Here is an 11,764-nt window from a genome sequence, read left to right on the forward strand (position 1 = left end):
TAAATCCATAATTGAATTACATTTTCTTCTTATATACTCTATGCTTGCAAAATTTTTAGAAAATTGAAGATTAATAATTATGTCATCTATAAATTGTTTAATTTGCAAGTTTTTGTAGTTTAAAATTATGCATAAAATATAAACTTATAGATCATATAGTAAATAATATCCGATCAATACAAAATTTGATATGTGTATTAGGAGTATAAAGAACATACAATTCAACGGTTAGATTTTTAAAATATATAATGATGTTTATTTTATTGAGTAAGATTGTAGCCTAAGGCTACAAACAATTTTATAGTTAAACTTTGTCCAAAATTTATATACTAACTCCAATGCATCGATGAAATAAAAACTATAAATAAACAAACAATCAACTTATTAGGTACACCATATAATTACTAATTTCTAATTCATAGGACATTTACTTTATAGTCTAAATTCTCCATCCCCTAGTTTTGTATTACATCATTAATTAAACAACAACCTCTTTTTCATATTATTGATTTATCGCAACACTACTTCATGATATTAATTTAAAACATTTTGAATATACTATATAATCTTCTCGTATAACAACTTATAGTATTATCCGCGCATTGCGCGAGCCCATTGCTAGTTGTTATTGATGCAGTGACACAAATCATATTCAATGTTACATCAAATTATAGGTGTTTATATAGAAATTGGTAATAGATTTTGCATTTTCCATTTGCAAAACCTGCTCCAGATAGTTTTTCAATCTTTAAGAATATAAAAGTTGAGTATGGGTTCAAGTTTCACCGCACCAATGTTCGTTTTCGTGTACCATAAATCCATGACACATCATTTCATCATTGTCTTTTGACTGATCAAGTCCCCATGCAAGCTCTATCTTGGACTATAGTCACAATAATGGTTATTTTCAAACTAATCCAAAGACAATGCTTCTTCGGTTTTGGAGTGAAAGAAACATCAAGCTAGCCGCATCAGTTCGATGCATAAGTCAAGCCAAGTTAGTTGAGTGACATTGCTCTCTCTGTACTTTCGGTAATTAACAATTGGTTCAGAATTTCTTTGCCATATCGATACGTATATGGCCCAATAGGCTAATCCCTATAGGTTTTCTTCCATGGCCAAATGACTTGGAGGTTATCATTTTTCCTCCAAAAACAACCGAAAGAGTTGTACCACTTTTCTAGTGCCAATCATGACAACAATTAAGAATTTATAAAGATGGTTCATAGAAACTAGCACTGCTTATAGTCTATTCCAAGCACTCTACCTTACATATTATATTACGTTATTGAATCATATGCCTCAACGAGTTGAAATTTCTACTGCCTATTGTGTTATGTTTTACTGACCATCCATGTGGAATTAGGCTATCGTTGTAAGAAAGCTTTTCCAGCGCCTACCTTAATTTCATGGGACTCAATATATTTAAGACTCTTTGAAAGTATAGTGTGGTAGGCAAGTGATGACTTGTGGTGCTTCTCAGTTATAAACTAATAATAGGAGCACATGTGTACCTTTGCATTCAAATCGTTGTGAACACTTTGAGACCATATGGAAAATGATGTGATGGAAAGGCTGCCCGAATATAATATACTTGGATGGAGATGTTAAGGAACTTTAAATGGGGAAAGAGTTCATGAACATAATAAAGAATCTCTATAGTCTTGAAATTCTTCTATGTACTATACCTTTTATTTAAGGGAAAAGAGTAAAGAAGTTTCTCGTGGCCTATACATAATTATAGTAGCCCCTTAGTCGGTTAGTCCCACTACCTTTAAGGTATTATCAAGTTAGAGCGGTAAACAAATTGAGCCGAGCTGAGTATTAAAGTTCAAATTTGTTCTTTTAAATTTATTCAAGTCGGAGTCTAACACAAGTTCATTTCCAAACTAGATTACATATTCAATTCACTTTTTTGTCAAACAAGCTCAATTACGTGTCCACTAGTTGCTTGATTAACCTATTATTTTCTTATATATTAGTAAACATTACGACTCAAAAATTTATACCTCACAAACGTATGTTAATAATTAATAACTAAAACTTAATTGAAATAATATTATTCAAGTTAATTAGATAGAATGATCATTATTAATAAACTTACAAAAATTATATTCATCGATTTTGTATGGTCAAAATTGTTTATATTTTACTGCAAAATTGATTATTTATACTATCAATAAATTGCAAGTAATAATTTAATAACTTATGAAATTAATTATAAATTTACATAATTCACCCTCAACTTTACATGAGTGTATTTTAAACACATAATATTATATAGTACTTCAATCAAGTCACATACTAATGAACTAATTCACGCACACATTATTATGTTTTAACTCAATTTGTTTAAGCTTGGCTCATTTATTAAATAAACAGACATAAAAAACATTTTCTGTCATGAGCTCTTCATATATAATTTTGTTTATTCATGGAGAAAATGGGCTTTTGTCCCCTTTTTTTCTTTTTTTTTTTATATAAATATCCAGCAAAATACCCCATATCTGAAACTATTTAGAGAAATGTCTCTATTTTGAAACTCGATTTCTAAAAATTGAGTTTCAATTTAAAACTCAATTTTTGGACAATCGAGTTATAGCAAATTGAAAAATAAAAATAAAATTTTTTTCTGGATCTCAAGTTCCAAAAAAAAAAAAAATTTAAGTCCACGTTTGCTTTAACTCAATGTTTCAAAAATCAAATTATACATTTGAAACTCAATTTTAGAAAATCAAGTTTCAAAACAGGTACATTTTCCTAATTAGTTTCAGACATAGGATATTTTGCTAGATATTTTAAAAAGAAAGGGTAAAAACTTATTTTCTCCGTTAATTCATACATGGCTACATCAAACAATAACGACAACAATCATTGTCAAACCAAACTTGCCACCATTGGGGTTCGAGCCTGTACTAAAAAATTCATCTACCCCTCACCAAACCCTATTTAGAAGAACTTTTTACATATGTTGTACTTGTGTTGTGGAAAAGTCATTGCATGTACAATCCCATGTATTTTAGAAAATTTTTCAAGAAGAGCATGCTTCACTATCCATTTGGGATAGTTTCATTTTCATAGTTTGGCAAGGAACTTTAAATGGAGAAAGAGTTCAAGTACAAAGAATCTCTATAGTCTTGAAAAAAAAAAATATCTACTATACCGTTTATTTAAGGGAAAAGAGTAAAGAAGTTCGTCGTGGCCTATACATTTACAAAATTATAGTAGCTCCTTAGTCCCTACTAACTTTCAGAGATTATTAAGTTAAAGCTATAAACAAATTGAGCCAAGTCGAATATAAAAAGTTTAAATTTTTTCCTTTAAAATTATTCAAACAAGAGTTGAATTTAAGTTCATTGCTAAACTAAATTACATATTCAATTCATTTTTTTGTCAAACAAGCTTAATTACATGTTCACTAATTGCTTGATTTAACCCATAAGTTAGTAAACATCACAACTAAAAAAAATTAGCCCTTCACAAACTATGTTAATAATTACTAACTACAACTTAATTGAAATGGTATTATTTGAGTTAATTAAATAGAATGATCAGTATTTATGAACTTAAAACAATTATATTCATCGATTTTCTATGGTCAAAAATTGTTTATTTATATTTTACTACAAAATGAATTATTTGTACTGTAAGTAATAATTTGATAACTTATGAAATTATTTATAAATTTATATAATTCAACCTCAACTCTATATGAGTATATTTTAAACATATAATTTTATATATAGTACTTTAATCAAATCACATTCTCACGAACTAATTCACGAGAACATTATTATACTTAAAATCAGTTTGTTCAAGCTTGACTTATTTATTAAACAAAACAAACATAAACAAACTTTTTTGTCCTGGGCTATTCATATATAATTTGGTTTATTTACGACCCTGTATGGCTACATCTAACAATAATCATGGATAAAGCAAACTTGCTACCATCAGGGTTCAAGCCAGTACTTACTGTAAGTGCACAATTGCACCTAGCCCCAAGAACAGTTATGGGCTCAGACCCAATGAGCCTTAAACAATATGAATTTGTAGAGTGTGGGCTTGAAACCCAGGTTAGAAGTGTCTGATGATTAAATAACAAGCCAAAGATTGCAAACACTTGAAAACAACAAGGAATATTGTAAATCAACCTGCTCGGACGTAAGCCGAGAGCTGTTCTTATATTACCTCTTTCTCTTTTTTCTTTTTCTTTTAGATTACAAAAAAGGGCGCCCCCCATTCCTGTTCTAGGTTACTTCTTAAATACTCCTCTTTTTGATACTTTGTACACGTGTTGCCCTAACTCCCCCTTAGCCTAGATATTTCTTTTCTCAGTGCCTTTGAATAGTAACCAGAAGTTTCCCTTCCACTGTTCAGGTGTCACTTCCCCATTAATGCGGCCAGGGTGGTAGGTGCAGGGTTTTTAATGTGGAGGTGGCAGCCTTTATCTTTGGTATTTTTCTAACATTGGTGCTTCTAGGACATTCAAGGGTTCACCCCCTTTAACCATTGGTCTTGACCGTGTCATTCCCTAACCTTTACCATGAAGTCCCGGGTTCTCCGGTGTCCGTCCGAAGGGAAATTCACCCTCGGCTGGATCCTCGGATCCTCGGCGTATGGGCCGACCCGTAGTACTAACAAGTTCTAAACCCAAGAGCAGGTCGGCCTTCCTTAGTATGGCCCAAAGGCCCACATCCCCATCAGGGTCTTTTTACTCCCCACACTTACAAAGTTACCCCTTGCCAAATTCTACCTAGAAGAACTTTTTATATATGTTGTGCTTCTGTCGTGGAAAAGTCATTGCAGGCACAATCCCAAGTATTTTAGAAATTTTTTCAAGAAGAGCATGCTTCATTTTCATTGCTTGTCAGTTTCATTTATCTTATTTTACTTAAAGTAAATATATTGGATAAAAGTATATATCTAGAAATATAGAGTTTTAAAATGCTGGAAATAATAACTGAATTTTTTGCTCATCCAAACCTGGGTTAAAAAAAGTACTGGATGATGCTACTATTTGAACCCCTATCAATCATCAAATGTTGGACCAGCAATCACAGAAAAGTGAGAGTTGGAACTTGGAATGTCAAAGTAACATGAGCTTTGACACTTTGTAATAAAGGATATGGGGTCGGTCCGCTTGAAAAGAATTCATAGGCTTACAATTGGGCTCAAATTTGGTCCAACATAAAAACTATGTGGGGCACAAAGTAGTGTAGGGGTGTGAGTTGTTTTGGACCCAAAAAAATATTTGTGAAAGCAACTTTTGAAGCAATGGGTCTTTATCTATTATCATTAGCAATGGATCAATTATTGTCAGTCCTTGACATTCTTCTAGGATTTAGGAGGATTTGGAAAGCTAGTTTTAACCTATTTTTACACATTTTAAATAATATTACATACATTTTTATATATTTTTTTACTTACACATATATTAAAAACACCCAAATAATATAACTCAATCATTTGGGTAAGCACTCTAAGGCCTCAAAGAGAAAGAGCAAGCCCCATAGCCATTATTAGGGGTGTGCAGAAAACTCACCAACTCGCCCAACCCGACCCAACCCATCGGGTTGAGTTGGTTTTTAGGGCTTGGTGGGTTGGGTTGTGTTATAAAAAAAAATTTGTAGCGGGTCGGGTTGGGTTTGGGTCATAAATTTACAAACCCGCCAAACCCGACCCGACACGACCCACCCATATTTTAATATATATTTAAAATATATTATATATTTAATAAATATTTTTTTAAGTTAAAACCCAACTGTAGAGCACTTCATCAATTTTTACAAACATATATAATATAAAATCCTATTACTTTCTTTAATAGATATTTAAATATATTATATAATTAATAAAAAAAATATGGGTTCAATTTAATAATAAATAAATAAATAAAAATATCCAACCCATGGGTTCAACCCGACCCACATGGGTTGGGTTGGACATATGTGATGGGTTGGGTTGGATCAAATTTTTTTTTTACCATGGTGGGTTGGGTCAAAAAATTCCCTCAACCCAACTCATTCACACCCCTAGTCATTAAGCTCTTGTGTAAAGGCTGTCACCTGATGCCGGTTTAAAAACAAATTTTTTAGTTTTTTACTAAAAGTATGCTAAAATATTTTTGTTCCTTAAAAAAATTAGAAAATGTAAATTTTTTAAAAGCTGTACATAAAAACTTAAAACTAAAAACTGAACTTAAAAATTGATCATGCATGAATCTTTTTCTAAAATCATTCTGGCCATTTTTTTTTTTTTTGTAATAGCTAAAATTACTATCAACTTTTCTACAACATATTTATTAACCTTTTCCTAAAATCAGTCCGTCCATTTTTTTTTAAAGCTAAAATTACTATCAACTTTGTTACAACATATTCACTAATTGAACGGAAATGTAATTGATTTGACGCCATATCAACAATATAATAAATAAAAATTTAATTTAATTTTTTTGTATTTTAAAGTTGACACATTAGTATATAAGATTTATATAACAAAATTAGTAATATTATTTTTGCATTTGAATAGCTTATTTCCTTGCAGAGAGTTACCCGAATATTGAAAATAGACATGCCTAGTCAGATGAATTTCACAAACACTTTCCAACATATTTAGGCACAAGCATTCATTTTTGGTCAAATAATACTTGCCTACAGCTCCACATGTTCCCCATGAGAGAAAATTCACAGATGGTTTGATAAGTTATATGGAAGATTGAAGGTAAATCTAATGAAAAAAAAAATCACTAAAATTGTCCAGAATTGCACAATGATCTTGACTACCACAAATACTTGCTATATTAGAATAATAAACAACATATCACTGTATATTTGACAAGACCAACATGACGTAGCTCTCACTCTCACTCTCTCTCTCTCTCTCTCTCTCTCTCTCTCTCTCTCTAAAAAAAAAAAAAAGAGTAGAAGAAGACCTGCATCAACTTGCAAATTTCTGGACCATCCTGCTCAGCAAAATTTTACTCGTGATTTTGCTGATGTATCCAAGTTACAGAAGATGGTTTCATAAGCACAAATTGTTGAATAGATGTCTGTAATTTTTTTTTGCATTTCTGTGTACTGAAGAAAAGTTCTACTAGTTGGTGCAGTCAAATCCATGGCAAATAGAAAGCCAGATTATCAGAACCAGAAGTAATAAGATTCCAAGAACAACCAACTTGATTTTCATGTTTTGATACCACATCTTCCGTTTAACTTGTGTTGAGTGTTTTTTGTATCCTTCGGCCTGAAAATGGCAACAAAGAAAGTTGTTCAGTAGTCAGCATAGGGATAAAGCCACAAGCAAGTCCTGCTCCGATCCATTACCTCACTACGTAGGTGTTCGGCCTTTTGAGAAATGTTAGTTATGCGATCCCCTCTACCAGTAGCCTGAAAAGCACATATAAAGTCAAATAACATAAAACACAACTTCCTTTGCTTGGTTCCCCTGTAATTTAAGTGACCTTCACATCATGCAATTTAAGCATGCTAGGTTAAAGCATGCCGGAGGATATAGCATGGAAAGAAAATACAATAATAGGAATCAAGCCTTTTGAGATAACATGAGTCATCGAATGTGAAAGTTTCACTAAGCAAAAGTTTCGTAGTATCAAAGGCAGTCATTTAATCAAGACCATGACATGACACGTTTAATTCTGTCAGCACAGTGCACGTACCAATGGTTGGAATCTCTGTTTGTTTCAGCGATGATGTTTTCTAGAAAATGAGTTATTTTTCAAAAAACATTTTCTATAAAACTATCTCATTTTCTTATGTTTGGTAGCAACCTTAAATGAGCTGAAAAAGAATCTCCTAACTTCTCTTATTAAGCTTGCTATGAGATTGAGTTGTTTTCCAAAAAAAAATGAGTGGAAAACAATCTCTAAAAATAAATCATACTTTTTAAATTGACTAAAGATAGTTTTCCTTTGACTTTTTTTTTTTTTTTTTTTTTGATGCTACCAAACACTGAAAAATATAGAAAATTATCTTTACACAAAGTTTTCTACCGAAACAAACAGATAATTTTATCTGTTTGTTTCGGTGGAAAACCTTGTGTAAAGATAGTGTGCCACAAAACATCCACTCGACTTTAGACAACACAGTATGCCAGCAGAACTGGGTTTTTTATTATTATTTTATTTTATGGTCCAATTGTTACTATAAATGAGGGTGGAGGGATTTGATACTTGGGAGATGGGTCTCCTCGTAAAGGAGACAAAGCAATGCCACTAAATTACAAGTCTCTCGTCGCTATCAAAACAGTCATTTTAACTATAACAAAAAGATCACACCCCAGACCAAGGTACAAATTTCCCCCAGAAATTGTCCTTATTTTACTAACAAAAGCATTTTACTGTCTATATTAACACCTAAAACCAGGAAAATAAAGATACTCAATTCTAAAATTGCATTCTTTAGATGGATAGCTTCAATCTGTAGAGTTTCCTCCTGAGTACAATGAAGAGATAACCCACAGGAACATCTAATCCTCCTAGTCCTTTGGATTACATGGAAAGGGCAACATATTTCATTCTGAATCTAAACAGTTCCAGAACCCACCCCCCCACCCCCTCTCACCTTTTTTCTCTATTCAAAAGAAAAAGAAAAAAAAAAACTACTGACATCACTCATTAGAGCAATGCATATAAATAGAACCATAGAAGCATATTGTCAAACCAGAATACATATAACCCTGAAAACAGATTTGAGCACATGCACAGTATTGGGTAAAAGCATCCATAGTTCACTCAACATCAATGGTTTACCTCGTCAATATTACTCATCATAATATTTTTAACTTCTACAACTTGAGCCTGCACTTTCAACAACTTCTCTGCATCGTCAGCAATATACTTCATGTGCTCTTTCATTATTGGTCTGTAAATTTAAACTCATGTTACTTTTACCTCGTAATGTGATTTTTCTAGTCAAATCCATAGACAACAACAAATCATACTTAGGAGTCAGATTTTCATGAATGAACATACCCAAACTCCTTGTTAAGGCTTTTGGCCATAGCTGTATCTGCTTTACCACCCCCATATCTTTTCTTAAAGTCTGCCTTCACCCGTTCCAAGAATGCAATAGGTATCTGCTTGCCAACAGATTCTTTGGCAACAACACAGTAAGCTGCAAATTCACACAGTAAGCCACAAATTTAATAATTTGAATTATATAATTTAGAGGGAGGGGTAAAAAATTATAGAAGATAAGAGTATAGCTAGTTTGCATTTGCACCTATTAAGAACTGGAAATGATGGTTACATTCTCAACTATTATAACTTAGTAAACAACTCTGCTTCACTTCAATACACTTTGTGCATTAATGTGCTCAAAGACAAGATACATTATTGATCATATCTCTTTCTGGCTTCTATCATATAAGAACTGCTTTAAGAATTAAACAAAATATCTGAAATACTGCCACAACTCGTTGGCGACTTCACAGACGTTCAAAACCTTGAGGACGAAAGAATATTAGCAGTAAATCATAAAGCACAACACAGAATAAGCATATAGATCTGGTAATGGTCCATCCAGCACTGGATACAAACAAGGGCTATATAGTATAATATGTATCTGGTGTCCAAAACAGAAACTGCTCTGAGGTAGAATTATCTGCAACACATGGCCCAGAATATAGACCATGAAAAAAGGGTTAACAATCTGAGTGACATCCAAAATTAAGGTGGCGTTTCACTATTATGTGCCCTTGATGTGATGCACATTACCTTAATGTCACATTAAGGTGTTTGGTTCATTTAATTCTTTCTAACATTACCATAATCTAAGATTACAAAATATATCACATCACCTTCTTAAATAGAGGTGATCTTACATTACTTATGGTAAACACCTAGATGTGACAATATGGTAATGTGCATCACATCAATGGCACATCACGGCGAACCAAACGCCCTCCTAAGGGAAAAACAAGAAGTTTTTGTTTGGGGGCCAATGATATTGACAGTTTGATGCACTGGTCAAAACAGACTTTTTTGTTATAGTTAGGAAAAAAGGACTTAAAGCAAATACATACATAAATAAATAGATACATATATACAATGGTTCATTGAAGAAAAAAGGAAACAAAGATCATTGTATCTCTTTTTCTCTAAGGACATTAGTGTCATTTCAACTTTGAAACAATTATGAGAAGCCTCAATTATGACTAGTATCGGTTCTCAAAAAAAAAAAAATTATGACTAGCATCTGGTCTGACTAGGTCAATGTAGGCTATATAAACAATTATAAGAAGCCCTAGTTATAATTAGTGAAAGGATCCATTCACAAGTGCCAAAGGAACTGAATGCCCTCATGCCACAGGCGTTCTCCATGGTATATCTCCTCTAAACATAAATATAAAAAACCCATTGTACAACGAATTTCCCACCAGCCAAGCAAAGATTAAGCTGTAATTTTTTGGTCAAGAAGTCAAAAATTAGAAGCTCAACTAAGGTCTAAAAGTAAAGGTAGAATGATTTGTTATGTCATTTGTCTGGATTTACCCCCACATCATTATTATTCTCCTGCAAACTTTAATTATTTTCTTTTGATTGCTTTCATCATATAGACACCTCCATGCCCAGCAGCATTTATCCATCAATTAACCAAACAAACCAAGGTCATACCTAGAGATTAACCCCATTAAACCTCAAAACCCTCTAAAAATGTTCATTGGCAGTTTTAAGTAGCACAATTCTCATGGAAACTTTGAATTCATGTTCATGACCACATGCACCTGAAAGCTAAATTCCCATTAAGCATGTACTAAATTACAAGTCTATAACTCTAAAAATAGCAATTTTAAACTCAGGTACAAAAAGAAAGTTCTTGAACCCACTCAATTCTACAGAACACAACAAATTAGCTTACTTTTAGCTGTTGCACACAGAATATCATATGCAAAAAAATAAATTCAAAGAAATCAAGAAAATAAACAAAACCCAGAAAACAAAACTCCATGTGTGATATGCAAAAAATTAAACTTTAATAAAAGAACTCAAAGAAAACAAGAAAATAAACAAAACCCAGAAAGCAAAACTCCATGTGTGAGAGTTTTAGCTTCGGATTAAAGTAAAACCCCACACCAAATCAGCCATTTCAGACCAGATCCAACCACTTTCTCTCATAATTCAACTTCCAGCTAAAAAAAAAAAAAAACCAGTACAAAACAGAGAGAAATACTGGGAAATGAAAGAATGATTAATTTACCATAGCCATCCTCGACGAGAAAGTTAAAAGTGTGGCCGTCACAGTTATAGATGAACTTGCTGTTTGAGGCAAGGACTTTTTGAAGGCACTGAGCTGCAATGGCTGGGAAGTTACCAGTGAACTCGGTGTACTCAGCAAGGATCACAGTGCCTCGGGACACGAAACTGTATATGAACGATTCCTGACTCATTGTGTGTGTTTGGCACTGAGTCAGCTCAGGACAAGGGCGATTGAGCTACAGAGACAATTGGTAGAGAGAACTAAACTTGTTCTGGTTTGTACGTTAAGAATAGGATTTTGTAGTTGGAGGATGCTAATATTGGTCTGTTTCTTTGTTGCGAAGATATATAATTGTCTTAGACTTGGGATTTATAATTATTACGATAGGACTAGCCAATTTTAGGACCTTTTCTTTACAAGGTAAAGATTTTTTTTTTTTTTTGAGAATGTTTACAAGGTAAAGATTATTCAACGAGATTGTCTATTTGTGACCATGTCTTAAGAAATACTCTTATAAAAACAAAAACAAAGTACTAATACTATGTTCT

At 32.6% G+C, this 11,764-nt stretch overlaps 1 protein-coding gene across 1 annotated transcript; it reads right to left on the reverse strand.

Moving 5' to 3' along the window:
• Positions 1-6,777: 6,777 nt before the first annotated feature.
• LOC142623299 (vesicle-associated membrane protein 724-like) lies at positions 6,778-11,555 on the reverse strand. The gene is made up of 5 exons (XM_075796694.1): positions 11,217-11,555; positions 8,990-9,131; positions 8,768-8,879; positions 7,326-7,388; positions 6,778-7,245 (listed from the first exon to the last, which is right to left on the reverse strand). Exons 1-5 carry the CDS (start codon positions 11,404-11,406, stop codon positions 7,096-7,098), a joined length of 657 nt encoding a protein of 218 aa, XP_075652809.1. The 5' UTR covers positions 11,407-11,555; the 3' UTR covers positions 6,778-7,095.
• Between the last annotated feature and the right edge of the window lie 209 nt (positions 11,556-11,764).

Source organism: Castanea sativa, chromosome 2, assembly GCF_040712315.1.
Source record: "Castanea sativa cultivar Marrone di Chiusa Pesio chromosome 2, ASM4071231v1".
Classification (NCBI taxonomy): Eukaryota; Viridiplantae; Streptophyta; class Magnoliopsida; order Fagales; family Fagaceae; genus Castanea; species Castanea sativa.

Bases quoted from the DNA above. Each gene is read 5' to 3' on its own strand.
- LOC142623299 (XM_075796694.1), bottom strand. From the start codon at position 11,406: ATGAGTCAGGAATCGTTCATATACAGTTTCGTGTCCCGAGGCACTGTG. The intron at 9,132-11,216 runs GTAAATTAATCA...GTGAATTTGCAG, and splicing joins TCTCGTCGAGGATGGCTATG to CTTACTGTGTTGTTGCCAAA. The intron at 7,246-7,325 runs GTAATGGATCGG...TGCCATTTTCAG, and splicing joins CCGAACACCTACGTAGTGAG to GCCGAAGGATACAAAAAACA.